The sequence below is a fragment of the Myotis nattereri genome (assembly GCF_964212035.1).
Source record: "Myotis nattereri genome assembly, chromosome: 3".
NCBI classification, from domain to species: Eukaryota; Metazoa; Chordata; class Mammalia; order Chiroptera; family Vespertilionidae; genus Myotis; species Myotis nattereri.
In genome coordinates this window covers 152,715,481-152,733,962 of record NC_138077.1, presented here as the reverse complement: position 1 = coordinate 152,733,962, position 18,482 = coordinate 152,715,481, and the positions used below count along the sequence as shown (strand labels likewise).

General features: G+C 39.4%; 1 protein-coding gene across 2 annotated transcripts in view; it reads right to left on the bottom strand.

Moving 5' to 3' along the window:
- Window positions 1-18,482, bottom strand: part of ZNHIT6 (zinc finger HIT-type containing 6) — a 58,994-nt gene that overhangs the window by 4,833 nt on the left and 35,679 nt on the right. For both annotated transcript variants that reach the window (XM_081088511.1, XM_081088510.1), the window contains exons 7-9: window positions 17,817-17,897; window positions 16,046-16,123; window positions 435-559 (exon numbers count right to left, since the gene is read on the bottom strand). In XM_081088511.1, coding sequence (XP_080944637.1) covers window positions 435-559; window positions 16,046-16,123; window positions 17,817-17,897 — 284 coding nt within the window. The remainder of the gene's footprint in view (window positions 1-434; window positions 560-16,045; window positions 16,124-17,816; window positions 17,898-18,482) is intronic.

The following is an 18,482-nucleotide window of genomic DNA, read 5'->3' as shown; positions in this document are numbered from 1 at the left end:
AATAATAGCAATAAAACCGAATTACATATTTCAGGTAATATTATCTTAAACAACAGAGTTCAATCCAATCCAAGGACTTTATATTAACCTGGAGTTTGTTACAATGAAACTTGGCCTATACCTATAATTCTTAACTGAAAATGGTATCTAATGGTTTTGAGTTAAGGTAAGTAACACATAGGACTCATGGAACACAAAGAGCATCCTTTTATAGCCAGGCATTTAAACTGGTTCAGTCATTTTAAAATTGATAGCTTACATTCTCTCAAACCAGACAGGAGCAGCTCATTTGTCACTTACAGTATTAACTGTAGCTATAGAGTAAACGTGTGTAAATCTACTGGGAAAACACATATGTAAGGTAATACAGATGGCCCTATTGCTTGGTCTCACTAGAGTTATTCTGAACATTACAGGAACAAATTGATACTTACCTTCGTGAAGAACGTTCATGTCTTTACTGGATTCTTTCAATACCACATGTAACGTTGGGTACTCAATGATCACTTTGTTCCTCAAATTGTCAAGGAGACTCTTGTGAGGATCCAGTTCATAATATCTTATAATAAAAAAGCAAAACAAGAAAATGCTCTTAATATTAAAAACTACTCATAAATAACATTTATCAGAGTCCCTTACATTAAAAAAATTTTAAAGTGATAACATTAATCCAGTAGCTATTTCCTTATAATATAGTAAATTTAATATTAAAAAAAAGGTAAAAGCTATTATTATGAAGGTTCTAAAGCTAAATCAAAAGCATATCAAATAAACAGACATTAGGAAAGCTCTAGGATAAGTCATTAATTTTTATATCAAGTAAGGAATAAAGACTAACTTTAACATAATATCTACGTTTTATGTATCATAAAATTATCTTGGATAAATGGTATCTAATGACTATCTAAAAATCCTCAAAAAAACTTAGTTTGAGCCTTAAAAGAAAAATAAACACCATTCCATGATAATTCCTAGTAATGTATGTCAGTAAAATAACTGGCTACAAAATACTTTTGTAAAGTGGATTAGAAAACTGTGGTACAGGGGGGCCTTGACTTATGAGTGTCCCGACTAACAAGTTTTTTGAGATACCAGCTGTCTCTCGGCGGATTTTTTGCATTGAGTTGACAGAGTAATTTGAGTTAACGAGCTCCTTAACGAGCTCGGTCTCGGAACAAATTAAACTCATAAGTCAAGGCCCCACTGTACATCTACGTAATGGAATTCTACGCTGCCATAAAAAAAGAAGGAATTCTTACTATTTGCAACAGCATGAATGGAACTAGAGAGCATTATGCTAAGCGAAATAAGCCAGTCAGAGAAAGATAAAATATCACATGATCTCACTCATTTATGGAATATAATGAACAGCATAAACTGATGAACATAAATAGAATCAGAGACATAGAAGCATCGAACAGACTGCACAACCTATGAGGGAAGATGGGGGATGAGGGGGTAAGAGATCAACCAAAGGACTTGTATGCATGCATATGAGCAAAACCAATACACAAACAGTACTGGGGCAGGGGGTGAGGGCTTGTGCTTGGAGGAGGGGGTGGCGGGGGAGAGGTCAATGGGGAAAAAAGGAGACTCATGTAATATTTTAAACAATAAAGAATTTTTTTTTAAAAAGAAGTTCATTCCAATGATAGCTTCTAAAAATTTATATTGCCATACAATTAAATACGACCTTCCTTTATTTAAAACATTTTAAAAAACAGATTTAGGTTTCTGAATGAGGCAAAAACACAAAATTTAAGAAATATGGAGTTTATTAGCCATGGTGTATATATGAAATAGCTGTCAAATGTATCACAGGTTCTTAGATGCTCATATCCTTAAGATATGAAATCATCATGCCATTACTTAAAAAAAATGTGAGTTGATTAAAGATGCATTCCCCTAACATGCTCCCTTGCCTGCTTTCTGGAATAGGATCGAAGGGGGTGGAATTTCGGCTGGCTTACTGGGACTTAGTTGCATATAGGAATGTGCTGGCATGTGAATATCGTGTCATGTCAAAGAGGAAAACAATAGAGATCATATCCACCAACAGAGCACAGAAGTTCTCTAACTTTTCTTCTCTGTCTCTACCAATGATAGATGATATTCACATATACAACACACATCCCAAGGGATACCCAACCCTGACAGCTCTAAATCCACCTTTTCCCCTCCAGCCCAAAAAAGCATAATGGAATACAAGTGATCAAGTGTGAAGTTATCACTGGGGTACACTTGAGTCTGCTATAGTTTTGTTTTAAGAGTAAATCCTTCACAAACCTTGCTATTTCTTAATTAGTAAAAAATTCTTTACTCCATAGCCTGCAGCTGACTGAGACATGTAGCACACTTACTAAGAACTCCTGGTATAGTGATTTCTTTGTTCTAAGTTTTTCCCATGTCATAGTTATCAAATAAGGGAAAACAAAAGTACTTAAAAAACAGAATGCAAAGGCAAGCCCACTGTAGAAAAACTGATTTCTTTTTAAGAAGTAGGTGACAAGGGAGAGAATAAATGTGAAACCAAAACTTGACTTACGTTTGCCTGACCACAAAGCTCACCCCTGAGATTAAGTTCTTCATTTTAGAATCAGAGTATTTTTTTTTGTTAAAACTCAAAATGCAAAATACTCAGTTTTCCTAAACCAGCCACCCTAGTGCCCATAGGCCACAGAACACATACACTCTTTTCCCTCTGTAATGTATTACAGATGTGCTTATGATACTTTAAAAGTGGTTCCAGCATTCAAGGATTAAATGTTTCACATCTTTTAAACATTATTTCCCTTTGAAATATGTAGCATTTTTAAAAAAGTTAGCAGTAATTATACAAAAGAAAATGAGATTGAATTAGACATCAAAGCATAACATGAACTTATAAAATAAAATATAAAATGGATATAACTACATTTTTCTTAAGAGAAAATAAGACTTGAATTCTCAAGTAGAAACTCTTCTAACAGTATCCTATAAACACTTGCAGTAACTTATCTTCTGGGGCCACAACATTTAGTAACAAAGAAACAGAATTTCCGGAGAATGAGGCCCAGAAATCAGCATTTTAAAAAGATTCCCAGGTGATTCTAATGTGCAGCCAAGGTTGAGAATCACTGCCTTATACTGTCAAATAAAAAAATGACAGTATGGTGATTACCAGAGAGAAAAGGGGGTGGGGAGAGGTAGAAAAGCGTAAAAGGGGGAAAAACGGTGATAGAAGGAAATGTGACTTTGGGTGGTGAACACACAATAAAGTATGATGTATTGTAGAATTGTATCCCTGAAACTCATAATTTTATGAACCAACTAGAGGCCCAGTGTACAAAATTCGTGCATGGGGGCAAGGGGGGGGGGTTTCCTCAGCCCTGCCTGCACCCTCTCCAATCCGGGACCCCTCGGGGGATGTCCGACTGCTTCTCACAATCTGGGACCACTGGCTTCTAACTGCTCGCCTGCCTGCTTGGTCACCCATAACCCCTCTGCCTGCCTGCCTGATCGTCCCTAACTGCTCCCCTGATGGCCTGATTGCCCCTAACCGCCTCTGCCTCGCCCCACACCCAGGACCTGGGCTTCCCTCCCTTTGGCCAGCCGCAGGCACCCAGGACCTGGGCCGGCTTCACTTGGGCCGGCCGCAGCCTCAGGGGACTGTGGATCGGGCGGCTTGTCCCTCTCCCAGGCTGCAGGTGCAGGCGCAGCCGCTGACGCCCGGGACTGTGGGGTGGGTGGCTTGTCCCTCTCCTGGGCCGCAGCCTGGCTGGTCCCCATTCCTCTCTCCCCAGTGTTGAGTGTCTGAGCCGTTACAGTGTGATGGCGTGATGACCATTTGCATATTAGCTCTTTATTATATAGGGTGTCATATCAATAAATTCAATAAAAAAACAACAATAGTCAACACAACAACACCTGTCCAGGGTGAATGAATCAAAATTATGCCTACGTTTTATTGTCAGATCGGCAAAAAAGAATGTTTTTGGCATGCTGTAAAATTTTAGTAATTAGTTTATGTTACCATGCATGAGATGAAAAAGGCTGAAAAGCACTGACTTATGCCATGAACACTGTTTTACATTCATATTTAATAAACAACACATCCTTTTTTTAAAAATATATTTTATTGATTTTTTACAGAGAGGAAGGGAGAGAGATAGTTAGAAACATCGATGGGAGAGAAACATCGATCAGCCGCCTCCTGCACATCTCCTACTGGGGATGTGCCCGCAACCAAGGTATATGCCCTTGACTGGAATTGAACCTGGGACCTTTCAGTCCGCAGGCCGACGCTCTATCCACTGAGCCAAACCAGTTTCGACAACAACACATCCTTATAGAAACTTTAGCTTAGGGCAAAGTCATTGAACTGTTTTAGTAACAAAGAATGCCACTTATTACCTAAGCATTAAAATACATATTTGCCATTTTATGCATTTTACATTTTAAATGTAGTCTTGCAACTTTTAGTACAACCTTCAAAACATTATTATTATTTTTTAAAATAATCTTTACTGTTAAAAGTATTTCAGATGTCCTCCCTCCATTGACCCTCTCCTGCCCAATCCTGCCCCTTCCCCAGGCCTTCACTGCACTATTGTCTATGTCCATGACTTACGCATATAGGATAAATTCTTTGGTCAATCTCTTCCCGCCCCTCCCTACCCTTTTCCTCTGAGAATCCTCTGTCTGTTGCATGCTTCCTATCATGTTTATTTCCAAGAGAGTAAAAACCACTTTGAATGTTTGTTTCCATTATCTTGAGGCAAATTGTACAGTGCAGCTTGGCACAGCCTAAAACATTTAGACTTTAGCTTCTTTGCCAGCCATTAAGTCAGTAAATCCTAAGAGACAGCTGTATCTTTTTTTAAATTTACAAAAACTCTGGTGTTCCCATTAGTAGAATTGCTCTGCTACCATAAGACAAACTACTTAGGTTTGGAAGAATTAAGATACCAATATTTGTCTTTTCTTTTACCGTTAGGGACGCTCTCAGACATTTCCTCTTGTTATTTCACTTGCTGTCCCTCACAGGCTTGCTGGCTGACCCTGCTCCAGGCGGCTTCACAGGGGCATTTGAAGGGCAGCATGGCTCAACAGGCTAAACAGGTGTTACAGTGACTGACATTATATAAATAAAAGTTGTCTCGATATTTAAGGGTATGCTTTTAATCTTGGCACTGTTACTAACTTTCAAAGAAACTGGCCACGTTCCTAAAGTTCTTTCTCTGCACTTTATTAGCAAATTAGGGGGTTTTAAAAAACTTCTCATAACTCAAAAGGAGACAGAGAATTAAAAGAAAAAAGTGAGTCACAAAGCCACTTTATTTTCCATCTGACCACTGACACTCCACCTCTTGTATTCCCTAAAATATATTGGAACTAAATCTGAATATTCTACAACTTTAACATTATACTAGCAGTACCTAGGTTACAAATTATTTTCCACTATAAAATAAGAACCCTGATGAGGTGAACACCAAGATCCCTCCAGTTCTAAAATTCTACAAGTTTTGGCTATGTATCTGCCAAAGGTAGCACTTAACCTATATTCTTCATAGTCACATTTATTTCTCAATATAGGATTCTGGGTTAAAAGTGCAACTAACTGATTCCAAATGTAAAAAGTTGAATCTTCAGCTATTTAAAAAACATAACCCTAATAAAAATCAGTTTATTGCTATTTGGTTTTAAAAGTATAGCTCATTCTGGCAGAAGGGAATTCAGTAAGGGACCATTTGAATTGTCTAGAAGACATTAGAATCAACCTAGAGAATGTCCATGCACATGAAAGAAATATGTAGAGAGGGGTACTAAATATTGTGTCATCTCAGAGAGGACATGTCCAGTGATGGAATGGGTTTTATGTGTGGGATTCTGCTTGAATCAGTTTTATAATAAGAATTATAAAATTAGTTCTAGGGGGGAAAGCTCAGCTAGTTGGCATAGCTGGGTGAGTATTTGCAGGACAGATGCAAGCACAACTTAAGTTTCAGTGGCTGTAAGCTTGAAAATTTAACATCATGTTGAGAGTTAAAATATGTTTCCCAAATTTTTAGAGAAAACTTTCATTTTATATTTCACATAATTCCCTTAACCAATAAATGAAATATATATTTGAAACGAGAGCATCACTAAGTAAACTGTAGATTTATAACCTGCTAAGAATTTGACCATCACATCCCTTTGGATCTGTCCTTCAGTAAATTTATCCACTCTACTTATGTTGCTTAATAATTTGTAATCAGAGACAGACACACACACACACACACACACACACACACACACACACACACACACACGTATACTAGAGGCCCGGTGCACAAAATTCTTGCACTCCGGGGGTCCCTCAGCCCGGCCTGCAACTTCTTGCAGTCCGGGGGGCCCTTGGACATCCTTAGCACTGCTGTGGGAGCGGGAGAGGCTCCCGCCACCGCCACTGTGCTCACCAGCTGTTATTTCACTTGCTTTCCTGGCTTGGGGCTTCTGGCTGAGCAGCGCTCCCCCTGTGGGAGTGCACTGATCACCAAGGGGCAGCTCCTGCATTGAGCGTCTGCCCCCTGGAGGTCAGTGTGCATCATAGTGACCAGTTGTTTTGCCGTTTGGTAGATCTGCATATTAGCCTATTATTATATAGGATATTCTTCAAATGAAATAATGACACGATTACTTGAAATTTCTGGGTGACTCAGATATTTCATTTTAGTCAAAGAATGTCAACCTCCTCCCCAACCAGACCTCTCACTGTAGTTTATTATAAATACCAAAATTATGAATTCCATGTGTATTCCTATATCCACTGTCTGCTCAGTCTTACAGACATCTAGCTTATTCCTGACTACTTTGTGTACAGGGCAGGGGAGCAAAAATAGGTTTACAGTTGTTTGTATGGGAAATAATGCACTAATTAATAAATAATAATAATGCAAGAATAAACTGTTTCATGTACTCACAACTGTAAACCTAGTTTTCCCCACCTTGCATATACTTGCTTCCTAGAAAGCCTTCAACCTTTTCACCTCTAGTACTTTTCACCTAGTACTTTACCATTGTATTCCCAGCATTTAGAACAGTGTTTGACAAGTGGCAGATCTCAGTAAATATGTGTTGAGTGATGAATAAGCAAACACAGTTGAATAAAGTAACTCAGAATATCTGCGTTATGGTAGTCCCAACTCTGCATCTCCTTGAGTGATTCTGAGTAAGATACTTAACTTCTCAGAGTTTCAATGCCCTTACCTGGAAGACAAAAAAAAAACTAGAGTAATTCTTGCCAACTCTAAAATAATATATTCTATGATGTAGTTGACTCATGAACTATTTGACTAACTTTTAAGCAAAAGCTTCTCTGAGAGACCTAATCATATTTTGAAAATGAATCTTCCTAATAAAGATAAAAGATCTAAGAGGCTCTACAGATCAGAATTCTGTATACAATTTAGCACCAAAGGAGACTTATTATGTTAACAAGACTAAGGCTAATTAAATCCCTATGTTAATTAGGAGAGAATCTATGGAGGAAGAGGGATTCTAAGAACCAATAAATGAGGGGGGAGCAAGAGTTAGCAAATGAAGTGCCTAGATATTTAAGACACTGTGCAGACTGTAAGAATGTTTGGAGGTGGATAAGGAAGAAGAGAGAATGCTTACTGAGTTTCTACTTAGCTTTAGATTTCTACTAGGAAACTTACCCCAATGAAAACGTGGTAGTTGTTTATTTGTTTATTTGACTTGTCATCCCCAACAAAAGGATTTATTTCTATGAACTACCATTACCTAGCAGACTACCTATACATGGTAGACCCAAATAAATATTTGAGGAATTAATTGATGAATAAATGCTAGGCACTGTGTTTATAGCATTTTCAAATGTATTAATTTTAATGAAGTACAAAATATATCTTTACAAGATAGGGATCTAGCTCTAAGAAATTGACTTACCCAAAGAAACTAAATTACAGTTACAAAGCCAGGATTTTTACTCAGGTCTGTTTGTCTATAAAGTTTATGCTTTTTCTTCTATTAATTAGTTTCATCATAAATCATAAACATAATTCCTGAAAAGTATGTCATTTCCCTGCTAGAGGTCCTAAATTACCTTTAAAGTATAAAATCTTATTACCGACTAGAGACCCAGTGCATGAAAATTCATGCACTGGAGGGGGGTCCCTCAGCCCGGCCTGCCCCCTCACAGTCTGGGAGCCCCAGGGGTGGGAGGTGACCCGGTGATCAGGGGAAGGTGACGCCCCCATCACACCTCTGCTGCTGCCACTGCCAGCAGTGCAAACCTCGGCTGACCCTGGTTACCTGAGCCTTAGACCGGCCCGGCAGCCACCATCTGAGGCTTGCCTGCGCCTCAGGTGTTGGCTGGGCAGCTGCCATCCAAGGCTTGCCTGCACCTGGGCCAGCCCTGGGCAGCTGGAGAGCTAAGGGGACCGGGGAACTCTGGAGACAGGCATGTGGGGAGGGCCCGGCTGTGCCACACGCCTGCCACCCTGGCAGGGCTGAGGGGACTGGGCGCCACCATCTTTGAGGGCGTGACAGTCAATTAACATATTCTCTCTTTATTAGATAGGGTACTAGTTTGGCAAGTTACACTTTAGAAACATTTTCACCTATTACATTTACTCTTACAAACTAGTTAATGAGTAGTTATCCTTTCCATCATACTGATGAGGAAAACTGAGTACCCTTGAGGAGTTACAGCTCCATAAGGACCAAGTGACAAGATTGGAACCCAGGACTTCTGGATTTAAAAGTAATTGAGCTTACAGTGAGGATAAGAAAAGACTGAACAAGGGGCATCTAGAACAAGTAAGAGCCTTATAAAGCCCTCTGTAAGGTGTTTTTTAACACATTGTATGCGGGAAACATATTTATATGTTTTACGTATTTATATGTTCTACCAGTGTAGTAGAGCGCGGGACACGTATTAATACATTTTTTATAGATTAGCAGTAGAATGCGGGTAACGTATAAATACGTAAACTAAAGTTATTGTAATTTTACTGAACATTGCCATTTGCGCAAAAAATTAGCAAAAATGGCCCGAGCCACCTGTTAGCGCGCGATAAAGACTACCCGCAATGTGTTAAAATGTATAGCTGGTCACTATTTTATCACATTCCAAAGCTTTCATATCATGAATAGACTAGGATCTTTTACCAGTGCAGCTCTGAACTGCTGAGCTTTCTGAATGGAGGCATATGTCTGTACTAACCAACTCATGACTAGTGCCCCATGTCAAACATGTATGGTTCTGGTCTACATGGATACATTAAAGTCCCAAAACAAAGTGCAGCAAACTGCTAATTCAATTATTGTATTTTTAAATATGAAAACAAAAGACACAGAAATGGATGTGGTGTGATGAGATCTAGACATCTGGAGCTTAAGATAGAATGAAATGTGTAAGTGAAGATAGCTGCAAAGCAGGATTTGAGCTGGGGAGAAAGGTTGAAAATATATCTAGATTTAGGAGTTATTTGTACAGAAATGACAGCTGACAATATCTTAAATAAACAAGCTCCTGAAACTTCATATTCTTCCAATATCCCACTTATGTCAAAAGAAATGCAAAAATAATATGACTGGGTACCTGCGCCCTTGTGGTTAGTGCCTGTCTGAAGCACAGCTAATCCTATATAATAAAAGGCTAATATGCAAATCGACTGAACAGAGGAAAGACCAGTCACTATTACGTGCACTGACCACCAGGGTGCAGACGCTCAATGCAGGAGCTGGCCCCTGGTGGTCAGTGTGCTCCCACAGGGGAAGCGCTGCTCAGCCAGAAGCCGGGCTCATGGCTGGTGAGCACAGTGGGGGTGGCGGGAGCCTCTCCTGCCTCTGTGGCAGTCGGACATCCCCCGAGGGCTCCTGGACTGTGAGAGGGTGCAGGCTGGGCTGAGGGACAGCCCCCCCCCCCCAAGTGCACAAATCTCGCGCACTGGGCCTCTAGTATTAAACATAAGAGTATGTATGTTGCAGAAGTGTAAAAAATTATTACTTTTTAAAAATAAGTAATACATAATATAGTCAACTGCCAGGCATATAGAACTTTTTGTCTTAAACCTATTTCTTCCTTTTACTAAGGAAGTAATCTGTAAGATTAAAACAAAAACTTATATTCAAAGTCAATTCAATAAGATGTTGGCTTGAATGCTGCACTTCATAATACATATTTACTGAGAATGATATGCTTGCTATGTGCCAAGCACTGGGCTCAGTAGCTGACAGGCATCGTGACACAGTAATTTTCACAACAATGCAGTATCATTTCTATCTTGACCCAACTTTCAGATAGGAAAACAGAAGCTTAGTAATTTTCCAAGGTCTATATCAAATTTATAACATTATTTTGACTTTATAGAAAATCTACTTTGATGTAGGTTTTTGAATAAAAGCAAAAAGATTACTTCAAATGTCACATAATTTGGGTTAGGTTTGAGAGAAAGTGATTTAATAAATTTAATATTTGTAATGCTGAAACTTTTGCTCTACAAAGTCTACTCTTGAATTTTTAAAAATAAGGCCTACTTTTTCACAGATTATATATTCTGAAGAAATATTACTATTTCTTACTGGAGTGATATAATCTCACTCTAAAGAAATCCTAATAATAATAAAATATTAGTATGGAAAGGCCATTCTTTTTTAAAATAATGTTTCTGAAAATGATGCTACTTCTACCTGAAACTCAACATACACTAAACCTGTCCAGAAAACAGTCCGATCTTTCAGATAACAGGTCCATGCCAGAAACCTCCATCTCCTAGACTACATGTCTGTTTTCTTAGCCTATTCATTCTTGTATAAACTCCAATTTTTATTTACACGTGTGGAAAATTAAATATGCTTAATTAATGGCTTCTGAGTAAATTTGAAAAAAAAAAATCATCCCACTAAAGCTTAAACCACATCCTTATCAAAACTAGGATTTTATATAAATATTAAAGCAGCAAAGTAAACATAAAGAATAGAAAATGTATCTAAGCTTCTTTATGAAAATAAACTATCTACACTAATAAAAGAGAAACATGGTAATTGGCGTACGACCGCTACCCTTCCCATTGGCTAATCAGCGAGATATGCAAATTAACTGTCAGCCAAGATGGCGGCTGGCAGCCAGGCAGCTTGAAACTAACATGAGGCTCGCTTGCTTCAGTGACGGAGGACTCCAAGGACTCCAACACCCGCCTGACATGCCGGCCTCTCAGCTGCAACTCTAGGCAACTATGTTGCAAATGTAGAAGTTAAACAAAACCCCAGAAACCTGCTTTACTCAGCGGGGCTTCAGCCAGCCGGACCGCAACATTGTATCAAATACAGACGGTAAACAAAGGCCAGAAACCTGTTTTCAGCAGCCGAGGCCTCAGAGCTAAAGCTGGCCCAGAATAAAAAAAGAAAAAAAAAGAAAAAAGGAGCGGTTGGGAGCTTCAGTCACCCATCAGCCTGAAAATGGCCCTCAGCCCCTCAGCCAGACTGGCCAGGCACCCCAGTGGGGACTCCCACCCTGATCTAGGACACCCTTCAAGGCAAACCAGCCAGCCCCCACCCGTGCACCAGGCCTCTATTCTATATAGTAAAAGGGTAATATGCCTCCCGGCACCGGGATCAGCGTGACAGGGGGCAGCACCCAAACCCCCTGATCGCCCTGCGGCTCTGTGTGTGACAGGGTGCAGCGCCCTAACCCCCTGATCGGCCCTGCTCTGTGTGTGACAGGGGGCAGCGCCCCAACCCCCTGATCGGCCCTGCTCTGTGGGTGATAGAGGGCGGCGCCCCACCCCCTGATCGGCCCTGCTCTGTGTGTGACGGGGGGGCGGTGCCCCAACCCCCCTGATGGGCCCTGTCTGTGAGTGACAGTGGGGAGCTCCTCAACCCCCTGATCGGCCCTGCTCTGTGTGTGACAGGGTACGGAGCCCCAACCCCCGATGGGCCCTGCTCTGTGCATGACATGGGGCAGCGCCCCAACGCCCTGCTCTGTGCGTGACAGGGGGTGGCGCCACAACTTCCTTATCGACCCTGCCTTGAGTGTGACGGGGCGGTGCCCCAACCCCCCAATCAGCCGTACTCTGAGCGTGACTGAGGGTGGCATTGCAACCTCCCAATCCGCCCTGCTCTGTGCATGACAGGGGGTGGCGCCCCAACTCCCCAATCGGCCCTGCTCTGAGCCCGACAGTAGTTATGCCTAGACATGAGCTGCACCTAGGGATTGGGCCTTCCCTCTGCCACCCGGGAGCAGGCCTAAGCCAGCAGGTCGTTATCTCCCGAGGGGTCCCAGACTACAAGAGGGCACAGGCCGGGCTGAGGGACCCCCTCTCCCCCCCGCCCGAGTGCACAAATTTTTGTGCACCGGGCCTCTAGTTCCATTAATAAGTAAAATTATAACAGAGGCCTAAAATTTAGTAGATTTGGAAAATTACAACTGCATGGGCAGTAGGAAAGCTGGGGGTATTCTAAGCTCATCAGTCAGTAAAAACTTCAGTGAGCAGCAGAACAATGGCCGCCTCTGATAGTGCCTTGCATTCCTGATGTAGGCTTTTCTGCTTCAAACCATTCATTCACATTCTGAGAATAGACAGCTGGTAAGAAATGATGTGGCAAGAGAGCAAGTGTGGCCTTGCTTACACAAGCACCTTATGTAAATTCTCCTCCACTGAAGCGTCTGCCCCTGGTGGTCAGCGTGCATCATAGCGACCGGTCATTCTGCCGGTCATTCTCTGTTCGGTCGATTTGCATATTAGGGTTTTATTACATAGGATTATATCTGGAGAATACTATGGTTTTAAAAATAGTTACATAAAAAATAAAATATCTGTAAGTGTACTCCCATAATTCCTAATTTCATTATTCATGACATTCATGCACTGGGGACGGGGAAGGAGGGAGGGGGGTTCCTCAGCCAGGCTTGTGCCGTCTTGTAGTCCGGTATCCCTCAGGGGATGTCTGCCTGCTGGCTTAGGGGAGCGGGCCTTAGCACTGCCATGGAGGCAGGAGAGACTCCCGCTACCACTGCTGGGCTCGCCAGCTATGAGCTGGCTTCTGGCTGAGCAGCGTTCCCCCTGTTGAGGGTCTACCCCCTGGTGGTCAGTGCGTCATAGTGACCGGTCATTCCACCATTTGGTCAATTTGCATATTAGGGTTTTATTATATAGGATTAGAAAATACTTATAATACTGGGAAGTTTTGTAGAAATTAGGATAATTATATCTTGAAGCGGACTTAACTGGAAATATAGGTCCACCTTAGGACAAAAGTTACCTCAATACGAGTTTCTGACATTATTACTGCCTTAAAGTGATGCTACTACTACTCCAAATTAAATAAGGTGGGCTCTTGCTGGTTTGGCTCAGTGGACACAGTGTGGACCTGAGGACTGAAGGGTCCTGAGTTTGATTCTGGCCAAGGGCACAGACCTCAGTTGCAGGCTCCTCCCATCTCGGGTGGTCAGGCGTGTGTAGGAGGCAACCAATCAATGTGTTTCTCTCACATCAATAGTTCTCTCTGTCTTTCCCTCTCTCTAAAAATCAATGGAAAAATATCCTTGGGTAAGGATAAAAAAAAAAGTTTTTGGATCTAGGTTGTAACTGTCTGCTGCCTCTTCTTTGGTGGTATTTTCATATAACACAATGAGTTCAAGTAAACAACTCAAACGGGGAAATAAGAAAAGTTTTCTTCATAGATAAGGTAAAGTCAAAGTACTTCTCAGGTATTCCTTAAAGTTAACACCACCCACCTTTCACTTTATTAACCTATTATTTCTTCCCTTTGGGGGATAAAGATTAACCCAAAGCTCAACTCTGGTCCTCCCTGGGTTCCTAAAGAAGGAAGATTATAAAGTAAAAGAAAATAAAAGACTTAAGGAAAATGAAGCAGAGAAGTTGAGTGCCTAGAATTAGGTCATCTGACCTTCATTTCCGTGCATTTCAGTGACCTTTTTGGGGGGTCAGGCTTACCTTCTTTGACTCTGTTAAAACAAACTATACCGATCTACTGGCATCCTCCTGTGCTCTGTTATCTATGTATCCTGACTTCTTTCTATGCAACTGAATGAAATGGTTTTCCCAGCCATTTCCCCCTGGACCATGTCATGCATTTCTTTCACATTCCTAGAAAACCCTGGTCTGCTAGGACAAGCTGAGATCTCCATCCCCTTTGCCTCTTCAAGAATTTACAATACATATTTCCAAGTTAAAAATGAATGCTATCTGGGCCCAACAGTCTGTCCTATAGTACAAACTTTAAAATACTCAGTATCTTACATTTAAAACAGGAACAACTACCAGGTTGTCAGGAGAAGACTGGAAAACATGTTATTTCCATGGCCTAGAGAAGTTGAGATGAGACAACTATCCAAAAAGTAATTCCACTTTTAACAAAAACCCTCAGGTAAGTGTTCTCTTAGAGGCTTATGAGACTGAAGCCACAATATATTCATCAAGTATGCACCAAAGTATGAAAAATGAATAACATTTACATGAACTACTTAGATAAAATAAGGTATATGTTAAGAAAGGAACTAAATTTGGAAGAGGAAACATAGATAATAAAAAATGAAAAAATTAATGACTGACTGACCAGAGGTAAATTCTAAGGGAGAAATGCAAATTATTTTGTTTAGACATGAGTTATATGGAATCAGCTTTAGGATTTTACTAAACAAAACGGAAAATATGCACCTTTTACATTAGTGTTTCTCATTAATTATTTTTGATTACCAATTTCAGAAATAATCGATTTTGGCTAGCATGGATGTTGTAATTCTGGATAACGATCTTTGTAGGAGCCACAGAACTTTCTACCCTCTTATTTGGGACTCCAAATCTTTTAGGGGAAGTAGCAGAGTTAAAGTATGAACTGCATTCTTAGCTATAAAAGTCTTATAATGTGATAGGTAGACCTTTTGTTAAGAATCCATTTCTCTGTAGTAGTTATACTACTAAAAGCATGCACTTACCATGTGCTAAATGAATTACTTTAGTCCCTCATACAATCTTATAATTATTATTATCATTCCCATGTTACACATGGGAAAACTAAGGCAAGTGAGGTTATATCATTTACTTACTAACATTACTAACATAATTGGCAGCAGGCAGAGCTAGGATTCACACATAGCTCTGCTTTCACAGCTTGGACTCTCAAACCTCTAAGCCAGTGGTTCTCAACCTTGGCTGCACATTAGAATCACCTGGGAATCTTTTTAAAATCCTGATTTCTGGGCCTCCTCCTCCGGAAATTCTGTTTCTTTGTTATGGGGTGGGGCCACAACATTTAGTAACAAAGAAACAGAATTTCCGGAGGATGAGGCCCAGAAATCAGGATTTTTAAAAGATTCCCAGATGATTCTAATGTGCAGCCAAGGTTGAGAACCACTGCACTAAGCCATACCAGCAAATCAAATTGTAGACAAGGCTAATCATACCTAGTCTGAGTTGCATGTAGGAGTTTTGTTAATTAAACAATGAAAACATGAGAAAAGCGTTCGGAGTCTTAAATGACCAGTGTTTTGCAATTCAGTAGCCGACACATAGCTGGCACTTAAGCAGACTGCAGGGACCCTCCGAGATCCCTCAGTGTAGTGTTCTTCATTCCATTTAAGAAGGAACAGAGCCCAGTGATGTTGAGAACTTTACCAAATCATTCAGTTTGTTAGAACCTATCTCCCTTCACATTTCTATGCAGTGTTCTTTCCACTGTAATGTATGCAGTAATCAGCTGGTTACAAGAATTTCTGCATTTCCAAAAACAATTTGAACACTAGAACGCTAGAGCTGGAACTGGAACTCTGTTGAAGAGAATATATCTTGAAATAAGTTAAAATGCAACTTAGAAATCTTTTAGTTGCATATGATGTTACTTTAAAATATTCCAACCAGGGTGATTTTTCAACCAAAATCATCCTATAAGGGAGATTATTTAAAAATTTTAATTTGAAAGTCATTTTTAAAGCCTAGGCTTTATTAATAGCCAGATAATTAGTATAATAATTAGCTACGTAATTATATTGCAGAATTCTAAAATAATTAAATAATCGGGAGGGAAGCAATTTTACCTTACTAAATTTTGCTGCATATTTTCGACCTTCATTAAAATTTGGACCCCAGTCTGAGAGCGAATGTAGGCTTTCAATCTGAAATAAAAATATCACATTAAAAAAGCAATTTTTAATATATTTCAAACTAGTGTCATAGAAGAGCATTTATGAATAGCTAACAATTTTTAAAATTTATCTATACCAGCATAGAGAAAAGGTGAAATGCATTTTCTAACCAAGGATCTGAATTTTTGAAAGGTACCTTTCTCACCCTGGTGTTGCTCAGTAGTTAGAGTCAGTCCACGCACCAAAGGGTTGTGGGTCCGATTCCTGGTCAGGGACACATTACCTGGATTGCAGGTTTGAATCCCAGTTCTAGTTGGGGTGCAGTGCATATGGAAGTCAACCAATCGAATTATTATTTCTCTCTCTCTCTCCCTCTCCCGCCCCCCACCTTCCACTCTCTCTGAAAAAAAAAAAAAAAATCAATGGAAAAAATATTCTGAGGTAAGGATTAACAACAACAAAATTACCTTTTTTACCTTTCCGTATAATTAAAGAACTTAAATTAAAAATAACTATTTCAGTAATTCATCTTGCTATTTAATTTCTTTAATGTATGCAACTAAGTGGCAAGTATTTTGTGTTATTGCCAGATATATGAACAATAACAACAACTGGATTCTCAGTAATTACAATGAAACAACTATTTTACCTATCCCAAGACACTGTTTGATATGTGACATGGATCTGATTCAGTCTTGGGCTCTACCTTTTATCAAAAGTACATGCTGAGATTTAACTAGAACTGAATCAGACATTTCAGAATCCACTCAGTATAAATTTTAAACACCAAGTTACTGGAGCCAAACCAAGCATTCATATCCCAAGCAGGTACCATCTGGTGAAAAGAAAGTCAACTGGGTTCCTGCCTAGGAACACTAATAACAAGCATTCTAATAATAGTTCCCTTTTTAAAGCACTGCCTAAATATGGGCTAAGCCTTGTAGTAGGAACTTATATATGCTGTTTTTTAACCTTCATAAGAATCCTATCTAGTAGATTATCATCAATCTCATATTAATAATGGAAAAAATTAAGGCCCAGAAGTGAAGTAACTTACCCCTGATCACATAGCTTATAAGGAACTAAGCTAGTTATTCTAACCAGACCTTCATTACTGATTCTTTCCACTATGCTATGTTAATTATTTTTGTCCATGCTGTATTTTTGGACAGGAGACAGAGTATATCTTACTTAGTTTTATGAAGACTTGGCTGAAACAGGATTTCCTGCCTATAATAGTTAGTTGGAAACTCCTAATTTTCAGTTTTGGGTTCAACCTGAAAGGCATTTTGGTTTAAGGGTTAAGAGTGTAGACACTGACTCCAGACTGCCTGGGTTTGAATCCCAGTTTCCCCGATTAGCTACATGAAGTCACTTAACCTCTTTATGGCTCAAATTTCCCTTCTGTGAAATGGCTGTAATACCAGTAATCTACCTTAATGGATTATTGTGAGGTTTAAATGAATTAATACATTTATCATTATCTGTTTCAAAGAGTCTGGAACACAGTACAGAGTAAGTACAGACTACTGTTATAACTATCCAAAAGCAGCATCTCTGACTGACAAATCCTTGAGAAAAAACCAAGGAAATGGAGCAGAAAGTAAATGGCACTGACATATCACATTCTAATAAAGTCATGACTTCCCATATTAAATATGCACATAACAAATATCTCGATATTTTAAATAATTCAGAAAGTGAAAAGATTTTAAAAACATACCTTTGACGAATTACAGGATCAGACTTTTCTGGGTCAATGTAAGTTGCTAAGATTTCATTAATAGTTTTATCATCGGGTACTCTTTGCAACAAAGAAAACAAAAACGAACTTATTATTTATAATTTTCTACTAAAGGTGTTAACTTAGAATTACTAAATCTTACAGTGTTTTTGTTTAAGGAATTGAACACAGACCTTTTATTTTACTCTTGGAAAAATATAATGGCTTGTTAAGCATAAATTACTTAGAAAAATAGCTTTAAAAGATTTCTTGGACACAAATAACAACATCTTAAAAAACATTATTTGAGAGGATCCCTATAAATTAATCACAAAAATATGAAGCCTCTTTTAACACGCACCTATGCTCAAAGATGAAAAGGAAGAAGTCAGGATGAAATACATTTGAAAGTTGTAGAAATAAAAAACCTGAAAAAAGGTTTCAGATGATGCTAATTTCAGTGCATGTTCAAGTTTATTCATTACAAATCATAAGACTGGGTTAAAAATTGGATACTGCTTTCTCTGGAAACAAAGCATTTTAGGTTTCCCAACTTTTCTATATGTATTGTTCTAACTATAAAGCTGTAGAAATAAAACTAAGACAATGTTTTGAACTAGTAACTAAAAGTTGCAAGGCAACATTTAAAATGTAAAATGCGTAAAA